Source organism: Peromyscus eremicus, chromosome 23, assembly GCF_949786415.1.
Source record: "Peromyscus eremicus chromosome 23, PerEre_H2_v1, whole genome shotgun sequence".
NCBI classification, from domain to species: domain Eukaryota; kingdom Metazoa; phylum Chordata; class Mammalia; order Rodentia; family Cricetidae; genus Peromyscus; species Peromyscus eremicus.
Genome location: NC_081438.1, coordinates 25,102,114 through 25,129,495, shown reverse-complemented (window position 1 = coordinate 25,129,495; position 27,382 = coordinate 25,102,114). Strand labels below are relative to the sequence as shown.

At 55.1% G+C, this 27,382-nt stretch overlaps 2 protein-coding genes across 2 annotated transcripts in view; one reads left to right on the top strand and one right to left on the bottom strand.

The window, feature by feature from the left end:
• The first annotated feature begins 1,988 nt into the window (after nt 1-1,988).
• On the top strand, nt 1,989-10,419 carry Tmem120a (transmembrane protein 120A). The gene is made up of 12 exons (XM_059248885.1): nt 1,989-2,181; nt 4,046-4,164; nt 4,371-4,487; nt 8,662-8,721; nt 8,931-9,026; nt 9,103-9,192; nt 9,289-9,354; nt 9,442-9,503; nt 9,588-9,680; nt 9,787-9,851; nt 9,952-10,020; nt 10,103-10,419. The coding sequence occupies exons 1-12, from the start codon at nt 2,101-2,103 to the stop codon at nt 10,214-10,216; spliced, it is 1,032 nt and encodes a 343-aa protein (XP_059104868.1). The 5' UTR covers nt 1,989-2,100; the 3' UTR covers nt 10,217-10,419.
• Nucleotides 10,420-10,583: 164 nt separating this feature from the next.
• Nucleotides 10,584-27,382, bottom strand: part of LOC131898174 (NADPH--cytochrome P450 reductase) — a 47,120-nt gene continuing 30,321 nt past the window's right edge. The window contains exons 3-16 of the mRNA XM_059249276.1: nt 18,544-18,592; nt 16,787-16,915; nt 15,912-16,061; nt 15,335-15,459; nt 15,111-15,200; nt 14,624-14,722; nt 13,361-13,477; nt 13,154-13,272; nt 12,217-12,398; nt 11,962-12,111; nt 11,605-11,875; nt 11,376-11,521; nt 11,177-11,262; nt 10,584-11,079 (exon numbers count right to left, since the gene is read on the bottom strand). Of these exons, the coding sequence (XP_059105259.1) occupies nt 10,935-11,079; nt 11,177-11,262; nt 11,376-11,521; nt 11,605-11,875; nt 11,962-12,111; nt 12,217-12,398; nt 13,154-13,272; nt 13,361-13,477; nt 14,624-14,722; nt 15,111-15,200; nt 15,335-15,459; nt 15,912-16,061; nt 16,787-16,915; nt 18,544-18,592 (1,858 nt within the window). The 3' untranslated portion in view covers nt 10,584-10,934. The remainder of the gene's footprint in view (nt 11,080-11,176; nt 11,263-11,375; nt 11,522-11,604; nt 11,876-11,961; nt 12,112-12,216; nt 12,399-13,153; nt 13,273-13,360; nt 13,478-14,623; nt 14,723-15,110; nt 15,201-15,334; nt 15,460-15,911; nt 16,062-16,786; nt 16,916-18,543; nt 18,593-27,382) is intronic.

Below are 27,382 nucleotides of genomic sequence, written 5' to 3'. Positions count from 1 at the left end.
TCACCCCCCACGGGAGGCAAGCTCTGCCACCCAGCTACACTCCCGGGGCTGCCTCTGGCTGGAGCAGCGGTCGAACCCACTGATGACGTGGACTCTTTGGAGGTCACCTGGGTTGGGGGTGTTCAGCCCATGCTTTGTGTGTCGGCCCATCCAGAGAGTATCAGTGTCCACTCCAGGTTAGAGATCTTCCAGGTCAGGCTTAGGGACACTCCTGACTTCACAGCCACGCCACGGGCCGCGGTCATTGCCCAATGTCCAGAGCCAGTGTTCAGACCACTGCCCCTGGATCATGGGTATAGATTCTCTCTCTGTCCCCAACTCATTAGGAAGGAGATGTGCTGGACTTCTTATCACCCAATCCCAGGTTTCTAGAAATTCTATATCCATTTTTTTCTTTTTTCTTTTCGTTTCAGACAGGGTCTCATGTAGCCCAGGCTAGTCTGGACAACTCACTATGTAGCTGAGGATGACGCTGAACTTCTGATCCTCTTGCCTCTCTCCTCTCAAGTGCTGGGAATCCAGGCATGTGCCACCACACCAAGTTTGTGGTACTGGGAATCAAACTCAGGGCTTCCTCAAGCCCCAGGCCCCTACAATTCCACAAATCTTTACAAATTTTTGTTATATATTATTTAAAATTTTTGTTGTATTTTATGTGCATCTTTTGCCTGCATGTATGTCTGTGCACCACATATATGCCTGGTGACTGTGGAGGCCAGAAGTGAGGGTCAGATCCCCGGGGACTGGAGTTACAGATGGTTGTGAACCACCATGTGGGTGCTAGGCATTGAACCCAGGTCCTCTGGAAGAGCTGCTCTTAACCACTGAGCCATCCTACACTTTATATCTGTATATGTAGGCATTCCTTGGCACTTGTGTGGAGGTCAGAGCAGAAGTTGCTGAAACCGGTTCTTTCTACAGAGTGAGTCCTGGGATGGAACTCAGGTCATAAGGCTTGGCAGCAGACACCCTTACTGCTGAGCCTTGTCACAGGCTCAAATTCCACAAGTCCTAAAGGAGGTTGTCCAAATGCACTTCCCCAGACTCACAGACTACAAGGAGACTGACGGGTAATGGAGGGCGTCAGCCCTTTAAGAAAACATCCCAGCCGGGCTGTGGTGGCGCATGCCTTACCCAGCACTAGGGAGGCAGAGGCAGAGTTCAAGACAAGCCAGGGCTAGCCAGGGCTACACAGAGAAACCCTGTCTCCAAATAAACAAACAAAAAAGAAAGAAAACATCCATCCCCAACTACTATCTGCCTCCCAGAACTTTCCACAGAAGGATATGGGTGGTAGGGTATCCCCTGATGAGGATGACCTGGAACTTCTGATCTTTCTGTCTGCGCCTCCCAAGTGTGGGAATCACAGGCGTGCGCCTCCGCATCCGGTTTATTACGTGATGCTAGGGATTGAATTCAGTGTTTCCTGCATGCTAGGCAAGCACGCTACCGACTCGGACCCCACTGGTAGTCTTCAGCAGGGACACGGTGGGGAGTTAAGTTTTGTATTTGAGGAGAGGCAGCCTACAAGCTGTTTAAAAGGACAGGGGAGGTGAGCACCAAGGACTCCGGGCCAGGAGAGGGGTGTCTCTGAAAAGCTGTGAGACAAAGGCTGTCCCTAGAGAGGGCCCGCTGCTCAAGGACAAAAGTGGATGAGGCGCAGGGCGTGGTGGATGGCGCACGCGGGAGGCAGAGGCAGAGGGATCTCTGGTCCCCGACCGGCCAGCCGGGGCTACGTCGTGAGACTCCATCTAAAATAAAAATTGAAAGTGTTGGAAGCACGTGTCGCCTTGGTTCGTGAGTGGTCCGAGGAAGCGGATCAAGCGGGTAGGACCGCCGGGAGCACAGGTCCGGTCACGGAGCCAGGAGACGCCTGGCGGGCACGTGGCCACGCCCAGCTCCCCGTCCCGGGATCCGATTGGCTGCCCCAAGGGGCGGGGCTCGCGCGCGGATTACGCCGGGCCTTTTCCCGTTGGCAGCCGCGGCAGCGCGAGCCCGGAAGCGGACGGGGGCGGTGGCGGAGGCGCCTCCGGCCGGCCGGGGTTGCAGCTCCGTCCTCCCCACTCGCGGTTCCCCGCGGCCCGTGGCGTGGACAAAGACATGCAGTCCCCGCCCCCAGACCCGCTGGGCGACTGCCTGCGCAACTGGGAGGATCTGCAGCAGGACTTCCAAGGTATCCAGGTGAGCGTCCCTGCGGCCATCCGTGCCCCGAGCCACGTCTCTCTGTCTCGGGGACAAGGGTCGGGCAGCCCTAGGTCAGACATAGGGTAGCTCGGAGGGGTCAGGGGTCGAGGCCCTCCCCCACTTCTCCTCTTAAATGTCCGATGGCAGCCCCGATTGCCCGCGCGTCCCCGGCGTGATTGGGCAAGGGATCCCTCTGTACCGGGCCATCTCGACTTTGTGCAAAGGCCTTGAAAACAGGTCAGGACTCCCTTGCCGACCCTCCCTCTGCACCGCTAACCGATCTGGGACCTCGTCCCCTTCCTGGAGAGCAGTCACCCGAGGCAGAGCCCAGCCGGGCCCAGCCTTTTGGTTCAGTCACCCCGAAAGCGTGCAGCCGGACAACGCCTTCCCCGCCCTTGGCCAACTCCTTGCTGAACGCTGCAGGGAAGCAAGTTTAGATACAACCCAGGCCTGGATGGAGATCTCAGCCATCTGAGACAGAGGGACAGCGCCCACCTAGGGACAGGAGGAGCCTCGCCTGGGCGCGTGTGGTTCTTTCTTGTAGGGAAGAGGTGGGCGGGGCAGACTGTACCTGGACCTCCTGCCTGGCAGAGTCTGTGCGAGACCATTGGAAAACCTCCCAGTTCCAGGTTGTTTGTGTCCTCTCTGTCCCCGTACTAGAGAGAAGGAAGCTGCTGCTTCCAGGAAGGCTATCACTGGGCAGGGGTGGCATATGCTAGAGCCTGGGGAGGATGTGGCAGCCCCGCTTGGCATGAGAAACAGACCCAAGTAGTGGAGCCTGGCCAGCTGGAGACTAGGTTAGACCTTTGCCTCTGCTGGACTGTGCCCAGCCTCATATCTCCACGGGAGCTGCCGACCCTGCCCAGCTTGCTGGTACTAGAACTCTCTCTAGGGGCCTACACAGGCCCACATCTCCCAGTTTTGCCATCACTGCGATGGCCTCTGCCTTGATTTCCCCACACTGCCCCTTGCCCTGTCTTTAGGGTGCAGCTTGCAAAGTTCACCCACCAGGGCAAAGGGCTTGGGCCAAAGGTGCTTGCAGGAGGGGAGTGGATGGGAGGGACTGGTCTTAGAGCTGGGAGCCTGGTGACCTTTGACCTGAGAGGAAACATCGGGAATGCCTGAGCGGAAGGCATCATGGACAACCCTGTATGCCATCCCTTCAGGCTAGCTAGGTAGAAGGAACTGAGAAGGTAAGGGGTGAGTTCGGGCAGCCCCTCTGGTCCAGAGCAGTGGTTCTCAACCTGTGGATCAAGACCCATTTTAGGGGCAAACGACCCTTTCTCAGGAGTCACCTAAGACAGATATTTACATTAAGATCCATAACGGTTAGCAACATTGCAACCACGAAAATAATTTCATGGTTGGGGGTCACCACAACACAAGGAACTGTATCAAAGGGTCGCAAGTGGTAGGGAGGTTGAGAACCACTACTCTAGACTGTTTGAAGATAATGCCAGACTCAGGTAGCACAAAAACCCAGGCAGATAGGCCAGGAGGTGGTGGCGCATGCCATTAATCCCAGCACTTGGGAGGCAGAGGCAGGAGGGTCTCTGTGAGTTCGAGGCCAGCCAGCCTGATCTACAGAGTGAGATCCAGGACAGGCACCAAAGCTACACAGAGAAACCCTGTCTTGAAACAAACAAACAAACAAATAAAGAACAAAAACAAAAAACCCAGGCAGAGCTATGGACAGGTGTCACGCAGCTCTGAGTTTACAGGGAGAGTCCAGCTCCTGGCTTGCCTCGGGGGCAGAGCAATCTCTGGAGGTCCCCTGGCAAGCACGGGCAGTTCTACCTCCAGGGCTGGTTCCCTGCCCAGGAAGCTGCCCAGTCAAGCTCATGCCTTCTCCTCGCCCTAGGAAACACACCGCCTGTACCGCCTGAAATTAGAAGAGCTGACCAGACTCCAGGACAACTGTACCAACTCCATCACACGCCAGAAGAAGCGGCTCCAGGAGCTGGCCTTGGTGCTGAAAAAGTGAGGCTGGGGGTGACTTCCCGCCAGGGGTGGCTGCTGTTGCGTGGGGGGGGGGGGGGTTGGCGGGGGGGGGGGGGAGTGCCACTGGCTTACCCTGGCATGGCTCTGCTGCTCTTCCACTCCCTGGGCTCTGTTCCTTTCTCTGTCCCAAAGGGTTCCCACTGGGCTTCCCCACCTGCACTGACTGACTCCCGCCATACTCCCAGATGCAGACCCTCTCTCCCATCCGAGTCCACGGAGGCCGCGCAGGAACTGGAAAACCAGATGAAGGAGCGCCAAGGCCTCTTCTTCGACATGGAAGCCTACTTGCCTAAGAAGAACGGGTGAGTCCTTCCTTCTTCCAGCCCCATGGATGCGTAACCCGAGCCGGTCTCTCAGTCATTCAGTCAGCAAAGGAGGCCATGTTGCCAGCCCGGGATATCTGACAGTTCACAGTCATGGGAGCTTCCAGGGAAGAGTTCAGGGAGTTGGAGCCTCAGTAATGCATGTCTAACCCCATACATGGCCAGACACGGCTTCTTGATGAAGGGATGCCTGAGTCATCTTCAGAGGTAACGAATGAGCACATTCCTTTGGTCCTAACAACTCTAGAAGCTGAGGCAGGAGGCTAGAGAGTCCAAGGTCCTCTTTGACTACATAGTGCATTCAACGTTAGCCTGGTCAACATAGTGTGTTTCGGTCCAGCCAGGGCTACATAGTGAGACACTCCCTCAAAAAATAAACCAAAGGGGCTGGAGAGATGGCTTAATGGTTAAGAGCACCGGCTGCTCCTCCAGGAGACCAGGGTTTGATTTCCAACACTTACATGGTAACTTACAACTGTCTGTGTCCTCAGTTCCAGGGGCTCCGACACCACCTTCTGGCCTCTGTGGGCACTGGGCACACACGTGGTACACATACATACATGCAGGCAAAACACCCATACGTATAAAAATTAAATCAAGTCCAAAACCAAGCCAAGGGCTGGGGATGTAGCTGATTTGGTAGAGTGCTTGCAAAACACGATTGATGCCCTGGGCTGTAGGCAAGCCTGTGGGACATATTCTCTCTCTCTCTCTCTCTCTCTCTCTCTCTCTCTCTCTCTCTCTTTTGATTTTGTTTTTTAAGTCAGGGTTTCTCTGCTATCCCTGGCTGTCCTGGAACTCACTTTGTAGCCAGGCTGGCATTGAACTCAGAGATCCGCCTGTCTTTGCTTCCCTAGTGCTGGGATCAAAGCTGTGGGCCACCATGCCTGGCTCTAATGTAGGGCATTTTCTTAATTAGTGATTGATGGTGAAGGGCCCATCCCGTTGTGGGTGGGGCCACCCCTAAGCTGGTGGTCCTTGGTCCTATAAGAAAGCAGGCTGAGGAAGCCATGAGGAACAAGCCAGTAAGCAGCATTCCTCCATGGCCTCTGCATCAATCAGCTCCTGCCTCCAGGTTTCCATATGGTCTGAGTTCCTGCCTTGGCTTCCCTCGGTGGACTGTGATTCAGGCTATGTAAGCCGAGCCCTCTCCTCCTCAAGTCGTGTTGGCTCATGGTGTTTCATCACAGCAGTAGTAACCCTGACTAAGACCAGGATAGTGGGTATTGCTGTGGCAGACCTGAGCATGTGAATTGTGGAAGGACTTTGGAAGTTTGGGCTGGAAAAGCCATTGAGTGTTGAGAGCTCAGTGGGCAGTTCTGTCGGAACTCAAAAGATAATCTGAGAGCAGTGTGGACGAAGGAGGCCTGGCTCGTGAAATTCAGGGGGACATTTAAAGACTCGATTGTGGACATTTGCTGTTTAGAATTAGGATTCTGTGATTCTGGTCAGCTGGGGCTGGAGAATTAGCGGTGATTAAGAAGAGACCAGCATTGCTAAGGTGAAATCTTCTGGGAAGTGTTTCCTCAGAGCATGTGTTCCAGAGGTGGCCAAGGTTGTACCTCGTACTGGCAGTGGACTTGGTGATGTGTAAGAGTCACCCAGGTGGGACTGGTTTTGAAGGCATGACGGGGTCATGGAGAGCAGCTGAGGCTTGGCACTGTGAGAGACCAGGAGAGACCATTGGCCATTGGTAGCCTCATTAGTTGAAGGGCCAGGATTGAAGGGGTCACGGAGAGAAGTTGAGCCTTGGCACCATGAAGAGCGCCTGGGAGAGGTTATTGGTGAGGCAGGAGGCCCCCAGCATTTTGGAGATGCCAGTACCATGGGATGACCACCCAGGACAGCCTCAGCTGTGGATGCTGTCTGTGTGGGCTGAAGACAGTGGAGCCGGAGAAGTGACCCAGGCCCTTCAGTGGAGCTCAGAAGACTGAATCCCAGACGCTGGACACTGAGTTATTTACACAGTTGGAGTTGGGCTTGGCTTTCTTCAGATTGTGCCTGTGCCCTGGTTCTTCTCTCTCAGAGTGAGACTGTATTTACAGGAGCCCATAGTTGAGGGACTTTGAAAAAGGATTTTGGCATTTTACAGACACTTTTGATTTTTAAAAGGGACTTGGCAATTTTGTTTTGCTATTTTTCAAGACAAGATTTCTCTGTGTAACAGCCCTGACTGTCCTGGAACTCGCTCTGTAGACCAGGCTGGCCTCGAACTCACAGAGATCCGCCTGCCTCTGCCTCCTGAGTTGCTGGGATTAAAGGTGTGCGCCACCACTGCCAGGCTGACTTTGTAATTTTCAAAGAGACTGCTCTTTTGAAGTGTTTGAGTCTGTAAAGTCTGTACTAATTTTAATTTAACGTTTTGTATTGTGATGCTTATTAACATGAGCTCTTGGGGATGAACAAGAAAGGAAAGGTTATGGTTTAACAGTGATGTGTTTATGTCAAATTGATAAGGAGTCAATTGTCCTGGCTAGTTTTTATGTCAACTTGATACAAGCTAGAGTCATCTGAGAGGAGGGAACCTTAATTGAGAAAATGCGTCCATAAAATCAGGCTGTAGGCAAGTCTACAGGGGCATTTTCTTGATTAGTAATTGATATGAGAAGGCCCAGCCCATTTGTGGGTGGTGCCATCCCTGGGCTGGTGGTCCTGGATTCTATAAGAAAGCAGGCTGATGGGGAGCGCTCACCAACCTAAGACAGAGCGCCTGTGTGGCCTGGGCAAACGTCTCCATGATGGGTAAGGTGACCTGCTGACGTCCTATGCAACCTAAGTCAGAAGCTCATTTATTAGTAAAAGGGGGACCTGTAGGGCCCTGGCCCCCGTTTTGGATAACTGTTGCCTTGCTTGCTGACCTTGACCTTGATATCCTCCCTATGCTAATTCCCTGCCGGGTTCCACCCTCCTGAATGCTTAAGGGAAGTTCCTTGTCTGTGTATCCTGCATAATGGGCGTTAACAGCTTCGATGCAAGATTGTAAAACATGTAGCAAACTTCTGCCCTCCGGGGTTCTCCCATTGTGCTGTAAGCCTGTATTTAAGACCTCCTCCCTCCTTCAATAAACGGCATTCAGCATTCAAAAAAAAAAAAAAGAAAGAAAGAAAGAAAGCAGGCCGAGCAAACCATTAAACAGCACCCCTCCATGGCCTCTGCATCAGCTCCTGCCTCCAGGTTCCTTCCCTGCTTGAGTTCCTGCCTCAGCTTCCTTCAATGAAATAGCAATCCAGGATATGTCAGCCAAAGAAACTTTCCTCCCCAAGTCACTTTTGATCATGCTGTTTAATCACAGCAGTAGTAATCCTAACTAAGACAGCCGGGAGGAGGCTCCATTCACTCTTCGGGAGTTCAAATTCCCAGCCTTCTTTGTAGCCTCAGTTTGTCATGCTGAGGCCTGAGTGGGGACAGAAGCCCCCTACTGGGTACAGCTGCTTAGTGTTGCCGTCACACTTGGAGTTTCTCCTAGGACAGATGCGCTTCATTAGCGGGAGGGGTAGAAATACAAGTAGCCTGCTTTTGTTAGTTGGTTTTGGTGGTATATTTTTGAGACAGGGTCTCTTGTAGCCTAGGCTAGCCTCAACTCTGGTCCTCCTGCCTCTACCTCTCAAGAACTGGGATTATAGGTGTGAGTTTTGATGTGGCATGGTGATTGAACCCAGGACCTCGTGGGTGCTAGGCAAGAAATCTACCAGCTGAGCCATTTCCTCCACCCGGAGTTTTGAAGGGAGATGGGAATGAGGTCCGGTGTGTGGCTATGTATGGGAAGCACTGAAGGGGACTCAGGGCTGAGTTTCTTGGGAGTTGAGTTATGGGATAGCAACAGAAGATGACCATCTGCCCAGATGCTGAGTCCCCATGCCCACACTGAGGAGTGGTCTGGGATGTGGGGATGGTTTCTCATGGGGAAGGACATCATCCAGGGCTCTCAAGGTACCAACACGGGGAGGTCCCGGACAAAACACCACAGGCTAGAGACACCGTTTACCCCAAAGACAGGATTCTGGAGCAGGCAGGAGAGAGGCGGGGTGCCATGTGTGGTTGGTCAGTGGCACCCCCTAAGTTTAGAACAGTCTACCAAGGTCACGGGGAGGCAGCAGGCTCTTAGACTGTAGTGTTCGTTTCTCTGTCACTCAGGCCTTCTCCTGTCCCTTAGGTTGTACCTGAGTCTGGTTCTGGGCAATGTCAACGTGACACTTTTGAGCAAGCAGGCTAAGTATGTGGTGGTGGTTGTCGAGGGTTGGGTCTCACCCGGGGTTCCCCAGCCACCTTTGACTTGGGTTGGTGTGGTCTTGGGGTTCTGGGTCAACTTCTCTAGACTGGCCTGTGACCTCTGGGCATGATGGAGAAGGAAGCGCCCCCCCCCCCCTCCCCGCCACCTGCCCACCCATGAGTGCGATGTCTGTCCCTCTTCTCCCTGCCCAGATTTGCTTACAAAGACGAGTATGAGAAGTTCAAGCTCTACCTCACCATCATTCTCATTGTTATCTCCTTCACCTGCCGCTTCCTGCTCAACTCCAGGTGAGCATCGTGGCCCGGGTCGGGACAGGGGCAGGGACAAGGCTGTGGCATCACTTCTTTGTACCCCACTCCCCAGGGTGACGGACGCTGCCTTCAACTTCCTGCTGGTCTGGTATTACTGCACACTGACCATCCGAGAGAGCATCCTCATCAATAACGGTTCTAGGTGTGCATGCGCAGTGGGGTGGGCCGTGGCACCCGGGGGACTTTGTATCTGTGGGAGCCGCTCTGCTTCACAGGGGTAACTGACACCCTCTTACAGGATCAAAGGCTGGTGGGTTTTCCATCATTACGTGTCCACGTTCTTGTCGGGAGTCATGCTGACCTGGTGAGTGACCGAGACCTCAGTGGGCAGGGGTGAGGCCGAAGACTTGGGCTCTCATCCCTCCCTTCCTCTGCTTTCCCCTAAATTTAGGCCAGATGGTCTCATGTACCAGAAGTTCCGGAACCAGTTCCTGTCTTTCTCTATGTACCAGAGTGAGTTTTCTTGCTAGGGAGGGACAGGGGAGAAAGCCTGTGGCCCAGAGCAGGTCTGACACGCCTACCTGCCTGGCCACCCAGGCTTTGTGCAGTTTCTGCAGTATTACTATCAGAGTGGGTGCCTATACCGCCTGCGTGCCCTGGGCGAACGGCACACTATGGATCTTACCGTAGGTGAGTCCGTTGGCTCTCCCTAGCAGCCCCGAGGCCCCTGGGACAAGGGGGGTTCCTGTCCCTTCGAGTCCTGCTCACCACCTCAGCTTTTTCCTACCCCCCACAGAGGGTTTCCAGTCTTGGATGTGGAGAGGTCTCACCTTCCTGCTTCCTTTCCTCTTCTTTGGACACGTAAGTCACACCTGGGGGTCCCCGTCCCCCCTTGGGTGTCCACCTCTGGCTCTGAGCCCGGTGAGCACTACATTACTGAACAGACTCGCCTCCTCTACAGTTCTGGCAGCTTTTTAATGCGCTGACCTTGTTTAACTTGGCCCGGGACCCTGAATGCAAGGAGTGGCAGGTGAGCCAAGGGGCCTGGGATGCTTGGGAGATTCCATCCGGACCTCACCTGTCCTGACCCTGCCTTTCCCCGACCCCTGCAGGTGCTCATGTGCGGCTTCCCCTTCCTTCTCCTCTTCCTCGGCAACTTTTTTACGACCCTCCGCGTGGTACACCAGAAGTTCCACAGCCAGCAGCATGGCAGCAAGAAGGATTAAAGCTAGATCTGACGGCCAGCCCCAAAGGGGCTTCTGACCTGTGTGCCAGACGGGGCAGCAGGCTGGGGCACCCCTGTGTATGGGGAGGTTCCCTTCTGTGCCCCCTGGACTCCGTGGGCTCTGTGGGCCCTGAGGAAGGCCTGGGCCTGGAGCCCAGCTTGGAGGATTTGGGCTCTGGGACTCAATAAAGGACGAGAGACATAGAGGTGTCTGATGGACTGTTGGGGGTGTGTTCTTCCAGGGGAGGCAGGGCTTGGGGCCCCCAACATGGCACTGATTCTTGGCTCCTGGTCTGGGGAGGGGGGGTTGTCTAACTGAAGCAGATCCCCAGAGAGACCCCATATCGGCTCTAGCAACACCAAGCAAATACAGAAAACAACTTTATTCCAAGGGCCAGGGTATTTAAAATTATTTACACTCATTCAAAATCATGTGGTGGGGCTGTACCCCACCCAGCTCAGTGGAGAGAAGAGCCCCTCTGTACAGCTGCCGAGGGCCTAAGGCACCCATCACCCAAAGGTGGGCCCGGTCCCTCTCGCCATGTGCCCTGGGACTGGGCTGCCTGGTACAGGGGCCCAGGAGGGCATCACGCAGGCCGGGAGGAGTCAGTCCCTGGGCCTCCCTTGTCGAGGCCAGGCAGGAACCACCAGAGGTGGAGGTCGGCAGAAGGGAGTTAGGGAGGTGATTACAGGGATGGAGGGTGGGATGGCCGCAGCTCCTAGCTCCACACATCCAGGGAGTAGCGGCCCTTGGTCATCAGCTTCTTAACATAGTCCACAGCCTGGGCATGCTCCATGGGCCCAAACTCAGCCACAATGTCATAGAAGGTGTTCTGCACATCTTTGGCCATGTTTCGCGCATCCCTGGGTGGAGACGAGGGGACAAGGTGTGAGGGGACTTGCTGGAGCCACCCTGTAGGTGGGTAGTCAGCACCCCGGCCTCCCCTGCCCTGTTACTCACCCGCAGACATAGATGTGGGCCCCGCCCTCATGGATCAGCTTCCACAGGTGTTCCTTGTCTCTCTTCAGCAGGTGCTGGACATAGACCTAGGGGAGGGAGGGGTGTGTGAGCAGTGTCCAGACCCCACAGTCCAGACCCCACAGCACCGCCTCTTCATGGGGCGGCCCAGCCCGTCAGCACAGCTGCCGGCCTGCCTCACCTTGTGCTCCTGCTCCCGGGAAAAGGCCACATTAAGCTGGGTGAGGGCGCCGTCCTTGTGAAAGCGGGCCAGCTCTTCGCGGTAGAGGTAGTCCTCATTGGAGCGCCGGCAGCCATAGTAGAGCAGCGTCTCCCCAACTTCCTTGCCTGGGCAGGGGTGAAGCTGTGATGAAGGGGGAGCTCTCTGGCCTCGCCCTGACTGACCACAAAACCAGAGCCCCGTGGCTTACCTTGCTCCCGAAGCCAGGCTCGCTCCTGGATGAAGCCCATGAAGGGGGCAACCCCTGTGCCCGGGCCCACCATGATGACTGGCGTGGTGGACTTGAAAGGAAGGCGGAACTGAGATTTGCGCACAAACATGGGTACCAGGGCCCGGCGGCCATTCTCTCCTGCCGGTTCCTTGGCCCGGAGCCAGCTGGTGGCCACCCCCTTGTTCACTCGCCCCGACTTGGCTTCGTATTCCACAGCCACGGCGCAGATGTGCACGGAGTTGGGGTGGACCTGGAGGAGGGACTGGTGTGAGCCTGGCCTCAACCCCTAGAGTCCCTTCCTCAGCGGTGCCTCCCTGCCAGGGCTGGCGCCCTCACCTTAGAGGACGAGGCAATGGAGTAGTAGCGGGCCTGCAGCCGCGGCAGCAGCTCACACAGGTGGTCGATGGGTGGCCGCAGCGATGGGTAGTCCTGGAGAATGGCCAAGATGTGCCTCCGGGCTTCCACCACCCAGCTCAGGTACAGCTCCTGGGGAGACACAGGAGGAAGGTGTGGGCGGCCTGGGTGTGTGTGTGTGTGTGTGTGTGTGTGTGTGCGGGGTAGGGGGTCGAGGCAGAGGGTATGCAGGCTCACCTTGCCCTCGCCGGAGGATGATGCCATCTTATGCAGGTGCTCCTGCTCTGAAGGCTCGGAGGCATACTGCGCCAGCTCGTAGAGCACATTGGTGCGTGGTGGGTTGGTGATGTCCAGGTAGTAGGTGAGGGCCGTGCGGTAGGTGGTGGGGCAGGGGAAGGGGTGTTTCTTGTTGGACTCCTCTGCAGCAGGAGAGACAGGGTTGAGTGAAAGGTCACCCCTTGGATCAGGGTGGGGTGTCATAGAGGATGGAGATGCTGCAGGCAGGAAGCTGGCACTCCAGCCTGCTCTCTGTTGCCTCTGACAAGGCTCAAGGTTTCTGCCAGGCTTGAATTTCAGGCCAGGCAGAAGTGCCCATCAGAGAGATCTAGCCATTGTAGGCTGCCAGGCCGTAGAGGAAGCACAATGGGGCGGGGTGGCTAGCTTGAACAGAAACCAACTCCTTTTCTCCATGTCTTCTGACTGCGAGTCACTAAGGGCAGAGCCAGGACTCGGGTGGGTACTGGATGCCTGTCTCCACAGTGGGAGGCCCTGGGATAGTGCAGCATCCAGCACCTGCTCACCGTGAGGGAACCTAGTGGACACTGAGGGCTGCTAACCCCAGTCCTTACATTTACCAGTGAGGATGGAGGCCCAGGAGCAGGGAGGCAGTGGCCCACTGCCATGGAGGCGGAGCCCAGGCCTAAGACATGAGGCTTGGTTTAGCAGCCCCCGTCCAGGAAGATGTTTGGCTGGGTGGCTTCCCTAGTTGCCCAGAAAGCAGGGCTGGTTCTGCCTTCTGGCCTCAGGTGTCCTCTATAACTGTGATAGGGATAAAGGACCAGACCTCCATACAGAGTCTTGGGGCATGGGCCTTAGCATCCCAACCACAGGCCAGGGCAGAAGTTTCAACCTGATTCAGGCCTAGACGAGGGAGGCCCTTGATTCCAGAACTCACCATCGAGATTGTTTAGAGACATGACGACATCCAGATCAGCCCCCAGGATCTCCCCAATCTGGTTGACCAGGGTTGAGTCGTTGGCTGGGTACACAGCCACATGATCTCCAGATTCATACCTAGAACGGAAGGGCAAGGCTCAGGAGGAAGTGAGCAGATGACGAAGTGCCAGGCTTGCCCCAGGGGAGATGGGAGGCGGGCAGGTACCTGATCTTGGAGTCTGAGATGTCCAATTCCAGGTGCATTAGATGCCGCTCAGTGCCCTGGTTCAGCTTCCGGTTGGTGGTGACAGCAGCCAGGAATGGATTCTTGGCATCGAAGGGACTGATGGGAAGAAAGGAGGTCAGGGATTGGCTTGGGACCTGCTTATACTAAACACTCGGAGCAAGAGCTGGTGGGTGGGGGTGAGGGTGGGGGTGGGGGACTTTGGGCCTTCAAGGGATATATATGCGGGAGCCAAATTGAGTGTGGCAAGGGCTGTCCCAGCCACATACGTACGATGAAGTGGGCAGAGCAAAAGGACACAGACAGGAAAACAATCTGGCCCCTAAGAAACACGTGAGACCCTCTGCATTCTGCCTATGGGGGGGTGGGGGGGCCTGGGTCAGGGGGTGGAGCTTTCGTGGAAGCTACCCAGGTCCTGAGATATTTGCAGAGCACTTGGCCTCCACACAGAGATCAGAGTGTGGCTAGAAGCGGCAGATGAAGAGTCTGCCCCGGCGGGATGGCCAGCTTGATTCAGTATGACCAATGACTGGGGAGGTTCCAGCGTGAATCATCTGGGCAGCCCCCAGGGGTATGTAGGGTCAGATGGGGAACTTTTTTCTCTCGGACAAGGTTTCATGGATCCCAGGCTTTCCTTGGAACCCGCTGTGCAGTTGAGGATCACTGGACTTTTGATCCCTCTTCCTCCACTGTGTGCGGAGCGTGCTACCACGCCCAGTGTGTGGGGTGCTGGGGAGGGAACCGGGGCCTCACACCTGTTAGGTAAGCACTACAGTTGAGCTACCAGTCCGTGCCGATAGCTGTGGATTCTGAGGAAAGGAACAGGGCTTCTTGCCCAAGTCTGACTTGCCAGGGCTGGGCTCCCGAGGCCTCAGCGGGGAGTAGCACCTGCCCCTTGGGCAACTTGTGCCCTTCTAGATAGTGGACATGAAAGTGCGGGTGTCAGGGGCTGGTGAGATGGCTCCGCAGTTAAGAGCACTGGCTGCTCTTCCTGAGTTCAAGTCCCAGCACCCACATGGGGGCTCACAACCATCTGTAATGGGGTCTGATGCCCTCTTCTGGCCTGCAGGTGTACATGCAGGCAGAGCACTCACATGTAAAAAGTAAATGAATGATAATAAAAAGTGCGGGTATCCCTACTGCGCTCACTCACATTATACGACTGTGGAGGGACACACATCTGCTTGGGAAGTGGGTGTGCGAGGGCCCCAGGGCCGTGAGCCCCACTCTTCTTCCTCTACTTACGGTTTCTGGTTCTCGTAGCTCTTCAGACGGCCCATCTCACCCGTGTAAACCTTGGCGGTGTCGATGTCTTCGTGGACCACGAGTTCATACTGGCGGATGCTGGGCGGGGAAAACCAAGGCTGGGGTCAGGGCTGGGAGGAGGGAGAGGCTGCAGGGCCAGCCCTAGCCACAGAGGGCTTGAGCCACACAGGGGATGTGGGTGGGGGACAAATGACGGTGGGTGCAGGGGACCCTGGAGCAGACATGAGGGAGGCAAAAGGCAAGAGAAGGGCTGAAGCTGACCCCCCGAGAGCCTGAGAGGACGAGCGGGCCATGAAGCACAGGCGGACGGGAAGCCAGTGTCCTGTGATGCCACCGACAGGGAGGGAGGCCTCACCTCACCCCTCACCTTCAGGCAGCCCCTTCACCTGGAACAAGGACCTCCCAGATCCTAGGCCTGGTCCCCAGGGCCACCCAGCCCAGGCCCCAGCCGTGGCCTTCCACTCACCTCGACTCCTCCCCAGTGGCTTCCACCCCGAAGAACTCGCACACAGCTGGCCAGAACTGCTCCCTCCACGTGATGAAATCCTCTTCCAAGCTGCACAGAGGAGAGGCTTAGCCAGGCTAGACATCAGCCTGCTCTCTCACCCCTGTGGCTCCCAACCCTGCTGGGGGAAGGAGGGCGGCCCACACTCCAGGCTGGGACCCATGCGACTAGGGTGGGGCACTTACTTCCCATCATCATCACCAAGGCCCAACTCGAAGATGCGCTGGGCGCCAAGCTGCTCCAGCTGCTGGTCCACGTATTTGCCCATGGCGTTGAAATGCTCATAGGTCTTGTTCCCAAGGCCAAACACCTGTGGGGACAGCAGCGCAGGCTCTGAGGCCGGGGCTTGAGCCTGCCCGGTGGGATCTGACGTCCTCTGGCACTATGGGTACTGAGAGGTCATCTGATGGCTTTGTTTAGGTGACCTGCAGGCCACAGATGGCTTCTCTTATGACCAGCCTTTACACCACAAATCCAAGAGACCAGCTTAGCTGGAGGCTCCAGGCCAAACCATATTGTTTTGGCTTTTCGTCCAGTAACCAATGACCTGTGGGGTCAGCCGGCAACTGGCAGGGATGCTCTCGCAGGGTGAAGCCACACTAAAGCAAGGATAAAGCCCTCCGCTGGGAGCCCCCTGCCCTGCAGAACGATGAAGGAGCAGACGTGGCAGGCTTGCCCAGGAGGGTCCTAGGGCTCTGGGGAGCGGCCCAAGGCCAGCGTGCCCCCCCCCCCCCCCCCCCCCCCGATCCCGTGGAGACTCACAGCAAACTTGACCCCGGTGAGGTCCACGTCAGTCTCTTGCAGCCAGTCATAAAAGTCCTGGGCGTTGTCGGTGGGGTCACCCTCGCCGTACGTGGCCATGCAGAAGACTACCAGGGACTTGTCGATCTCAGGCAAGCTGCTCAGGTCGGCCTAGAGTGACAGGGGGGTCACCACTGTGGCCGGAGCCCACAGCTGATGAACAGAGCAGCGGGCGGAAAGGCGTTGGTCCGGGCAGTCCCTCAGGCATTTCGAATAAATGTAAAAGGAAGTCTGGAGATGGAAGAAGGCCCTTGTGGCAGCAGAGTGGAGTCGGTGGAGGGGAAAGAGCGGGCATTGGGGGGCGGGGGTACTCTGAGAGAAGGTGCACCTTACTAACAGGGATGTTTCCTCAGTTGGGGTGGGAGGAGCCAAAGAAGCAACTCCTGGGCCACCTGCTCCCTCCCTTCTACCCATGGCTGATGACAGTTTTGTGCACTATACAGAGCCACCCCATGGAAGGGAATGGAGGCAGGCAGTACCAGGAGAGTAAGCCTGGTGAGTTGACAGTGAGAGACAATAATGCTCCTGTCCCTAGCTGTTAAGAACATAGCTGGGATCTGTCAGATCCTATATTGGCTTAAGAGGAACAATATTGGCAGGGTGGCTTATGGATATAAGGAGGGACTCCGCTGCCCCTGACTATGGCCTCTGATCAAATTCTCAGCCTCTCTTGACCCCTCCTTCATCCTGTCCCCACTCTTCCCTCAGATTTAATACACATGTGAGATGACCCCATCCAATGCCTTCCATAGACCGTGAGGAGGCATCCTGGGGTCCCTCACCCTGGAGCATCAGGGTGGGGCACACAGGGCAGCATATGACGGGGGCTCACTCACCAAGTCATACTCTTCGGGGTCTGCGGACATGCCCCGCATCCCGTAGCGGTGGGCATCTTTGGACAGCCGGTTGGCAAACTCCTCAGCGGTTCCCGTCTGGGAACCATAGAATACGATAATGTTCCTTCCCTGCGGGAGGAGGCAGACACACGGGTGAGTGAGGGACCCAGGAGAGAGCAGCCCCTAAGTTCCAGGAGAGTCAGGGCAGGCCCGGCAAGGGGGGCCCTCTTCAGTCCTCTCTCCTGGCCTCAGTTGTTACCTGAGCCACTTGGGCTGACAGGATCACTCAGGAGCATATGCTGACACTGGAAAAACCACAACCTAACACTGAGCATAAAAAGGGAAGGTGACTGGGAAAATACGGCTAGTAGACCTCCATCTTGCTGTACATGTGTATGTATCAATAAATACAACAGTGGGTGTGATCCTTTGGCATTTGCAGGGGTCCACAATCTCCATCACAATCTCCATCTATACACAGGATGCCCAAATCTCTTGTGTAACAGAGTGAGGCAGGGGCTGGAGGGATGGCTAGAGAACCCAAGTTCAGTTCCCTGCACCAACACCAAGTGACTCACAACCACCTTTGATTCCAGCTCCAGCGACTGAATGACCTCTGGCTTCAGTGGACACCTGCACTGCTGTGCACAACCCTCCTCCATACACATAACTAAAAATTAATAAAAATAAGGCAGGCAGTGGTGGTGCATGCCTTTAATCCCAGCACTCGGGAAGCAGAGGTAGGCAGATGTGAGTCTAGGACATCCAGGGCTACACAGAGAACCTTGTCTCAAGAATCGCGCGCTCTCTCTCTCTCTCTCTCTCTCTCTCTCTCTCTCTCTCTCTCTCTCCCTCTCTCCACACACACACACACACACACACACACACACACACACACACACACACGGTCTTAAAACAGGCATTTGCACAGCAGCTACATCTCTTCTTCATACTTTTCAATTTTAAAACTGTATTTGTTTTTATCTCTCGTGTATGTATGTGTCCATCACGTGTACTCAGGCGCCATCGGAGGCTGCATCTAGAACTGAGGTTACAGACGGTTGTGCGCCACCATGTGGGTGGCTGGGAATTGAACCCGGTCCTGCACAAGAGCAGTCGGCGCTCTTAGCATTGAGCCATCGCTGGCCCTCTTTGTAAAATTTTAAGACAGGGTCTTACTAGGTAGCTCAGGTTGACCTCAACTTTTGATTTTCCTGCCTCAGCTTTCTTATTGCTGGGATTACAGGTGTATATCACCATACTTGGCTTCCAATGTACCAACTGTGTGTGTGTGTGTGTGTGTGTGTGTGTGTGTGTGTGTGTGTTCATGTGTCTGTCAGCAGGGACCCATGGAGGCGCGAGGACTCCATCGGGCGTTCCGGTGTCGTTCCTCAGGTGCCATCACTGTTTGGTTTTGGAACAAGGCTTCTCACTGGTCCAGAGCTCACTGATTACGCTATGCTTGCTGACCAGTGAGCTTCGGGAATTAGAAGCATATGCTACTCTGTCTGGCTTTTTATGTGGGTTCTGAGGAATGGACTCAAAACTATAAACACTGGTAATAAGGGGGGGGGGGGGTGTTTTCACATTTTAGTTTATCCAAGAAAGCCAAAGTAAAAGCAGAGCCCCTGTGCTGTAGTAAGATGAGGATGCTCTTAGCTGGCGCTCTGGCCCGCTCAGTTCCAACGGCCCTCTCCCAGGCCCCCTCGGTGCCCACCAAGGCCAAGCTCTAGGAAGAGCGGAAGCAAGAATCTCACCGTTTTCTTCATCTTTTCCACGAAGCTGCTCTCTTTGACGGACGAGGTCCTGAAAAACAAGACAGTTCAATGGGGACAGATGCAGCTGTTACAGGATGGGTGTGACAGGGACATCCCACCTGGGCTAGCCCCTGGTGATGAAGCCAATCGTGAGACTAGTCCAATCTCTCTGTTGTGTGCCTCAAATCCATCAACGAGCTTACAGAGATCACTCAGTTTCAGGCCAGCTCTGAGTCCGTCCGACCTGGTCATCTGCCCATGCTCCCTTCCCAGTGTCTGGCCCCTCTCCATCTCCTCTCCTTTCTTCCTCTGCGGTCACCTCAGGCACAAGCTGAAGGAGGCTCCAGCCCCAGCCTGAGACAGTGAGCCAATGGGAAACTCTATGTCAGAAAGTGCTCGAGTGTGCACGGTGGGGGTGGGGGAGCATGCGGAAACATCTCAGCAATGAAGAGGCCTTGATCTGCAATCATGAGGACAGGAGCACCACATAACCAACGCCTGTCTGTGCCCACAGCTGCATACACTTACACAAAATAAATACATAGATTCAAAGAGCAGCATTTATGGAACTTGAGGTGACTTCTGGCATCCACATACCCATCTTCATGTGCATGCTCATGAAGACCCATCCTCATACAGACACACACACACACACACACACAAATGCATAAGAAAATAAGGACATTAGGGCGGTGGTGGCACATGCCTTTAATCCCAGCACTCAGAAGGCAGAGGCAGGTGGATCTCTGAGTTGGAGGCCAGCCTGGTCTACAGAGTGAGTTCCAGGACAGCCAGGGCTACACAGAGAAACCATCTTGAAAAAAAAACCAATAAAAAAGAAGCCCTGTGTAGAGACCGGTGTGAGAGAAGGTGTTCTAAAAAGAAATCTCAGCTCTTGCTTCTCTGGCCAGGTCACTGACTCACCATACCCTTGTGAGTGGACACACGACTTGATTCTCCCTGGACATAGCCTGGCCTCCCTGACCCCTTCCTACAAACCTCTGCTGTCCTTCAACACAGAATTTGAGCTTCCTCAGAACAACCTTTCCCTGGCTCCCCATAGCATCAAGGTCACCATCCTTAACAGGGCACAGACATCCATGGGGCACTTCCCTTGAGGATGGGCTTTAATAACTAGGAGTGTGTGTGTGTGTGTGTGTGTGTGTGTGTGTGTGTGTGTGTGTGTCTGCCTGGCACTCGGCACACAATTCATGGCTCTCCTCCATGGCTGGTCCAAGGCCTCCCACCCAGCATCTGGCAGGCAGAGGTAGACAGAGGCCTCTGGGGAATATTTCCCACTCCCTACCCATTCTGGGCTGAGAAGCCAGCTCCTGGCTTTTCTCAAAAGACAGATGTTTCCATAGAAGTCACATCTCCAGCTGGGGCAGGCAGGGCGGGAATGGGCACCACGCCAGGAGCCGAGGGTGGGGATTAGAACGTGCCATCTCTGTCTTCCGAGGGCCTGTCCTGTCCCTGAGCTGGAGTCCGGGAAAGTCACAGCAGAAGAGAAGCCACGTCAGGGCCAGAGCTGGCTGCAAGTCTAGGCCCTGTCACCACATAGGCATGTGACATCCGGCCCTACTGTCTGAAGGGCTCAGCTACTAACCGAACTTGACTTCCACAGCGTTCCTGAGCCCTGCCAGGCACCTGGAACTTTGGTGACACTCAAGGGGACAAACGTCTTCTTGGAAAGTGAACAGCTGTCTGGGCCAGTCTGTGATGTCAGACACCTAGCAGCCTAAGGCGGCACAGGGCAAAGGGAGACAGGAAAGGCTGGGCTCCATTCTCTGAGAGCATGTGGCTCTCAAGGGACAGCCTCCCAAGGGCACCAACTAGGGGCCACTAGCTGGGGGTGAGCTGGACAGGGCCTACGGCTAGTGAAAGGGCCCAAACTCTAGGCCAGCCAGCTCTGGCCATGGTGAGGTGAGAGCCCTGGACAGGTTGCCTAGAGACACTCTCCTAGACCCTGAGGGCAAACACCATGACACCCAGCACTTCTTGGGGGCAGGGGGGGGGGGGGGGGAGGTCAACCTCGGGTGTCGCTCCTCAGGCGCTTTGTTCAGACTAAGTCACTTGCCTGGAGCTTGCCAAGCAGGTTTGGCTCACCGGGCACCCAGCCCCAGGGACCTGCCCGCCCATCGCCTTCCCAGTGCTGGGATTCTAAGCCTGCCTCCATGCCCAGCTTTTTACACAGGCTCTGGGGATCGAACTCGGATCCTCATGCCCGTGTAGCAAGCCCTTTACCAAACCATCTCCTGAACACTTTTGAGGCCCAATGCCTGTCTCTTGATTAGCTTCACTTTGGCCCCGAGGGACAGGAAGAACTCCCCATCTGCTCCCCTCACTCACTGGGATCCAGCAGGGACAGTGGCCTCTGGGGAAAAGGAGTCAGAGGACCCTCTCCTGAACAATTGCACTGTCTCTCCTGGGCAGCCCCGCTTGCCTGGGAGCAGCTCCCAGCCAGCTCAGGGAAGCAGACTTGGTAGCACCCACCGGGTGGTCAGCTCACAGCAGGCCATTGGACCCTAGCCCAAGAAGCTGCCTCTCCCTTTGGTAATGGATGGCAGCCATGTACCCCCTGCCCATGGGCGACCCACACATCTGCACTGGGGCTGGAACTGACCTCAGGGTGGGCTCGTCCGGCGGAGATGAGTATGCACATCCCATGATGCCCCTGTTCCCACCAGGGATTAAGGAAAAAGGAGGGTCCCACACTGAGCTCTGTTGCAGCTGGCTGGGAGCCGACAGAAAGGAAGTTCAGCTCTGTCCATTCTCAGTGTGGTGGAGTTGGCTGCTGGGGCCCAGAGACTCTGAAAGCGCCACCAGACACCCCAGAAGTCCTCTCAGAATCTTTCGGCACCTCTGCTTGCCTCTGTCCCCATGAGTCTGTGAACTCTGCAACATCTGGCAGCTCCAGTGGGACTGAGACTGCAGCCTCCCATGATCCCCTGCGGCTGGGGTAACACCCCCCCTTCTGTATGGACTGAGGGAAGGAGAGAACATTTCCACCCCCCCACTCAGTATCCTTGGTAACTGTTTATATCAGAGCCCCGCTCCCCGCACCCTCCCCCTTTCCCATTAGGAGGAAAAAAAAAGATAGAGAACAAAGCTGTCCCAGCCCTGACACAGACGTGTGCAGGTTGCAGCAATAAGAACCAAGCCAGCCATGGCTGCTGCCAGAGCCCCTAAAGACAACTGGGGACATCCTGGGCGCTACAGGGAGATACACTCTCCCTTCCTGCCCCATGCAGCGGGGACAGCCAGCAGAAGGTCTTAGGGAACCCCTTTCTTGGTACCCAGGCATAGACTCCAGAATCCTGTGCAGGTGGCAGCTGGCCCAAGTTGTGGGAGCCCAGATACCACATGGCTCCACAGCAGAGCCTGAGAGGTTCCAATTAGCCCCCCCTCCACTGGGAGCAGGCGCCTCTGAAGTCAGCTGCAGGCCACCAGAGTGGGCAAGAAGAGAGGGAGGGGGAGAGGGAGGGAAGCACTGAGTCACTGGGTGAACCCAGATGCCTCGAGGGGGTGCATTTTTATGCTCCTGTCCCAGGCAACGAGGAGAAGCACTTCTGAAAGCTGAAGCAACTCAAATTTAATTTTCTGTGGGGTAGAACGGATTCCTCCTGGGATATCCGGCTGCCTGGGAGGGACCTGGGAAGCTGCTTTTGAACTTGCAGAGCCTGGCTGTCCGGCGACTAATGTCTCCAGGCCACGGGGTTAACAGGCAGAAAGGGGGAGGAGAAGGAGACTCAGCTATGGCAGCGGCAGCGGCAGGGAGTGGGACAGCGGGTCCCAGCAGGATGGATGCTCAGCCTCTGTAACTGCCAGGTCTGTACAGAGCTTAGAGGAAAGCGGACACAGCTCTCTACAGGGTCAACCCTAGGAGGTCTGGAGCTAGCCAAGGGCAGGTGGAGGGCTGACAGAGGCTCAGGCCAGGAGGAAAAGGGACTGGGCCTGGTGGTGGCAGCACACATCTCTGCATAGAGGCTGAGGCATGAGGACAGAGTTCAAGGCTAGCCTAGACTACAGAGTACGTTTGTCTCAGAAAACCACCAAAGCTAGGGATGTAGCTCAGTGGGCAGAGTAGCTGTTTACCACACACAAAGCTCAGGGTTCAACCCCTGCACCATATCAACTGCGAATGGGATGAATGGGATGTATACACTTGTAGCTCCGGCACTCAACGGTGGAGACCGGAAAAATGGAGTTCAGTAGCATCCTCTACACAGGTACATAGCAAAGGGCAGGTCAGCTTGGGCTAATGGGACAGCATAAGAAAAGGAAAAACAAAAGCCAAGGCCAACGCGCTGGCTAATTTTACCAACTTAACACAAGCTAGTGTCTTCTGAGAGGGAACCCCGATTGAGAAAAAGCCGCCGTAAGATCTGCCTGTAGGCAAACTTGTTCTTAAACAGGCAAGCATTTTCTTAATTAGTGATTGACGTGGGAGGGCTCGGGCCACTGTGGGTGGGGCCATCCCTAGGCTGGTGTTCCTGGGTTCTGTAAGAGCGCAGGCAGGTGGGTGAGCAAGCTATGGAAAGCAAGCCAGGAAGTAGCACTCCTCTGTAGGAGTCCCGATGGACAAACTGTTATCCCCCCAGAAAGGTGGTTAAGGGCCTAGTGGCCTTTTGTGCTATCTGTGTGACAGAGACCACACCATCCCCCAGACCCTTTGGTGAGCCCGTCAGTCTATAGAACCCATCTTTATGGAAGGTGTCACGTGTTCTTTACAAAGAGTTTTGATGCAGGCCCTCCCCCTTTATTTTTTTGGTTTTTCCGAGACAGGGTCTTTTTGTGTAGCTTTGCGCCTTTCCTGGAACTCGCTTTGGAGACCAGGCTGGCCTCGAACTCACAGATATCCGCCTGCCTCTGCCTCCCGAGTGCTGGGATTAAAGGCGTGCACCACCACTGCCCGGCTTGATGTGGTCACTTCTTAAGCTTCATTGTGCATACAAGATTGAGTTAAGTATCACCAGGAGAGTTTTCACCAAACTGTGTAGGGCTTAAATATATGCCTAAAATAAACTATCCAGGGTCAGACTCCCCAAGTTTGAACCAGCTCTGGCTACTTCAGGCTTGAGGATGAGCTGAGTAAACTAAATAAGCGAACCTTTTGGTCACAGTGTTCCACCACTTCTGGGTCAGGCTCGGTGCCCTGCCCACCCTGCACATGACAGCTCCCTCCTAAATGTCTCCCTCGCTTAAAAGAATTTTTTAAGATTTATTTTAGTATTTTATGTGTATGAGTGTTTCACCTGCATATATCTGTGCACCACGTGTGACCTCCAAGGTCAGACTGCGGCACCAAGTCCCCGGGGACTGTGAGAGCAGACAGTATCGTGACTGCTGAGCCGCCCTGCAGCCAGGCCTCCCTCTTCGAGAAGCACATCTGTGTTGCTAGTTTTGCAATTGCCGCTGCAAGGACACGTGTATAGAAAGGATGGCCCTGACTGCAAGTGGCAAGAACCCCCTTACGCTCGGGCATCTGCTGACGCGCCAAGATAAAGACGGACGTAAGAGCTGCCTGAGGCCTTGACTCCGGGCAGTGTTGCTATTTCAAAGGCGAGTCATCCCCAAATAAAGGTCACTTGAGGAAATGGAGAGGCTTTGCGGCTTTTCTAAACAGGCCCCAAGAGGGCACAATGGGCCAAATGCAGATCGTAGGAAACTATGAAACGAGGGGCTGGAGTTTCTTTCACCCTAGTGTTGCAAGGGAGAGATGGGAATGGATGGAAGCCCAAAACTGACGGAATGAACGCCGTTTAGGAAAAGCGGCCGTTCTCAGATGAGCAGCGCTCGAGTTCTACCTACAGCTACGAGGCAGGGGGGCGGGGGGCATTTTGGGGAGACGGGACCTAGATGACTGTGATACTGATTGCATAACTGTACATATGTCAAGACTCAACCACGGGGCTGGCAAGATGACTCAGTGGGTAAAGGCACTTGCTGCCAAGCCTGATGACCCGCGTTCAATCCCCGGGACCCACGTGTACAGTTCAAAAGAGAAGGTTTTAGAACAGGGTGTGACTCAGTGGTAGAGCACTTGCTGAGCATGCACAAGAATCTGGGTTCCATCCCCAGTACTGAAAGAAAAATGAGAAGAAGGATTTTATTATGTGCAATTTATAACTGAATATACCCGACTCCTCTCCACAAAGAGAAAGGCATATGGTGTAATAATCAAGTGCAATAAATGGGTCTTTAGATACTGAGTTTAAGAAAAATCCAACCTAAAAATCTAAAGACAAAGCTCTGATCCCTCAGTCAAGGATGAGAACGAACGTGCCTGGGGAAGGGCTACGGTGACCCCGGGGATTGTGGGGGTACAATTAACTGTGTGATGTCTAAAAGCAGAGTCCAGTGAGACAACTCAGTGGGAAAAGGCGCTTGCTGCCAAGTCTGACGACTGGAGTTCAAGCCCTGGAACGCACACGGTGAAGGGAGAGAGCTGGCCCCTGGGAGCTGACCTCTGAGCTCTGGGCAATCAGCGCTGGGATTAGAGCGATGCGTAGCCACGCCTGGCTGTCGTCACACAGGTGCTGGGGACCCTGTCTCGGGGTCCCACGATTGCACATCAGACACTTCAACCCTCTGAGCCAGCTCCTCAAACTCAGTCTGGGATTACGGGCATGCGCCACCACGCTTGGCTTAACTTTTCTTTTCATTGGCTTTTACCCTTTCCCTTAGAAAGCCCCTGCTCTCAGCTCTCCATGGCCCATCCCCCACTGCTTCTGAAGGTGTCAGAGTCTCTGAAATCTGGCTCTCCCTCCGTCCACAGCCCTAACCAGCCCTACCCAACACTCCAGGGCATCCCCAAACTCTACCTCTCAGACTCTCCTTCCCACACCTGCTCCAGCCGGCATGTCCCAGCCAAGACCCTCCTATCTATTCCAGGCAGCCAGCAGTTCCCCTCAGGGGACAGAATCACCTCTCAGGGATCACGTGCTGAAATGGTTCTCCAGCCTCCTCCCAGCCCCCCCTCTGCCTTCCCTATCACCTGGATGCAGCCATTGTGAAATCAGGGTTGGTCATCTTGTCACTCCATTGTCTCTGGTATCTGGCCCCAACCTGCCCTTCTAACCACACTTCCCACACTCGCCTGCCACTCCCCAGCTCACCCGAGCACCTCCTCCACCTATGGACACCACCCCTGCCGCCCAAATCCTGCTCTGCATCTGGAGCTAGTCACGTTGCAGCCCTTTCTGGAACGCTTTCCCCATCCCAAGTTGCAATCAATCCCCACCTCTTAGGCTCCCTAACTTTGTACACCTTTGACCCCAAGACAGTGTACCCCGGGGGAATCTGTGTACAGGGCTGGGACTGTTCTGTTCTGAGGCTTTGGCACAAATGTTTGTGACTGTGAGTCAGGATTTTCAAAAGCAGACACCATCCCCTCCTTCTCTTCGTACCAGCGAGGCCTGGGGTGTGCCACAAGCTCCATTCTGTTGTAGGGTACCGCTCTCGGCAGGAATTCTGCCCAGGAGAGGAGTTCAAGGGAAAATTCAGGGCAGTAAGCCCTCTCTCAGCCCCAGGAGGGATAAACTGGCCCAATTGGCTTCCTGCCGCAGAGATGCTGACCTGGCCCAGGAAAGTAGGTATTTCCAGGCTCTGGTGTCTAGTGGCCGCACATGGTCAGTGGCAGCAGGGACAGTGTTCAGAGGTTCAGAGAGCCACATTTAGATCCGTGGGAGGGCCACAGAGGTTTGCACTCCCAGGGAGAGTCACCCGGGTCCCAGGGGGCACCTCCTGACTTGTTTTGTATACCTGTGTTCGGAGCGTGTGCTGCCCAGACTACAGCTGGCCTGTTATTTTGGCTTATATAAACATCCATACCCTTCGGGCCAGGGACGCAATTCAGTCTGAGAGAGCATTTGCCTCACATGCACAGAGCTGCCCCCTCCCTTTATATGAGCACCACATAAATCAGCTGAGGTGGTGTGCAACTGTAATACCAGCACAGGGTGGGTGGAGGCAGGAGGATCAGAACCCATTACAGCAAGTCAGAGGTTGGCCTGGCTACATGAGACTTGCCCTCGAAAGATAAATAAGATCAGAGACGACTCGGTGAGTGGAAGAATCTGCCGATGAGCCTAACGGCTTGAGTTGGATCCCTAGGTCACCCCACCCCACCCCCCGCCACGGTGGAAGAAGGGAACTAACTCCTGCACACTGTCCTCTGACTTCAACATATGCACGTATGCACCATGGCACACATCTATACACACACACACACACACACACACACACACACACACACTTGCAGGTATGCACAAATACATGCATAACCCATGCCCAATGGTTTCATGCTCCATAGCATGATACCCCCTACTAAGGCCTTCAAAGATTTTATGACATTTCTGAAAGTCACCAGAAGCCATGATAAGAATATACGATATGCTGGGGGAACTGGGAGGCCTTTAATCCCAGCACTTAGGAGGCAGAGGCAGGTGGATCTCTATGAGTTCAAGGCCAGCCTGGTCTATGGAGTTCCAGGACAGCCAAACCCTGTCTCGAAAAACCAAAAAGAAAGGAAGGGAAGAAGGAAGGAAGGAAGAAGGGAGGGAAGAGGGAGGGAGGAGAGGAGGAAGGAAGGAAGGAAGGAAGGAAGGAAGGAAGGAAGGAAGGAAGGAAGGAAGGAAAAACAGACCAGGTGGCACATGCCTTTGATCCCAGAAATGGGGAGGCAGACAGGATCACTGTGAGTTTGAGGTCAGCACGGGTTACACTGTGAGACCTTATCTCAAAACAAAACAAAAACTCAAACCCAAGACCAACCAAACACGTCTGCCTCTGCCCCCCAAGTGTTGAAATTAAAGGCACGTGCCACCTTGCCTGGCGG

What these genes read in the sequence shown, in the direction of transcription:
- Tmem120a (XM_059248885.1), top strand. Translation starts at nt 2,101, where the DNA reads ATGCAGTCCCCGCCCCCAGACCCGCTGGGCGACTGCCTGCGCAACTGG. An exon ending in CTCATCAATAACGGTTCTAG is followed by an intron (nt 9,193 to 9,288) that starts GTGTGCATGCGC and finishes ACCCTCTTACAG; the next exon opens with GATCAAAGGCTGGTGGGTTT. An exon ending in CTTTCCTCTTCTTTGGACAC is followed by an intron (nt 9,852 to 9,951) that starts GTAAGTCACACC and finishes CCTCCTCTACAG; the next exon opens with TTCTGGCAGCTTTTTAATGC.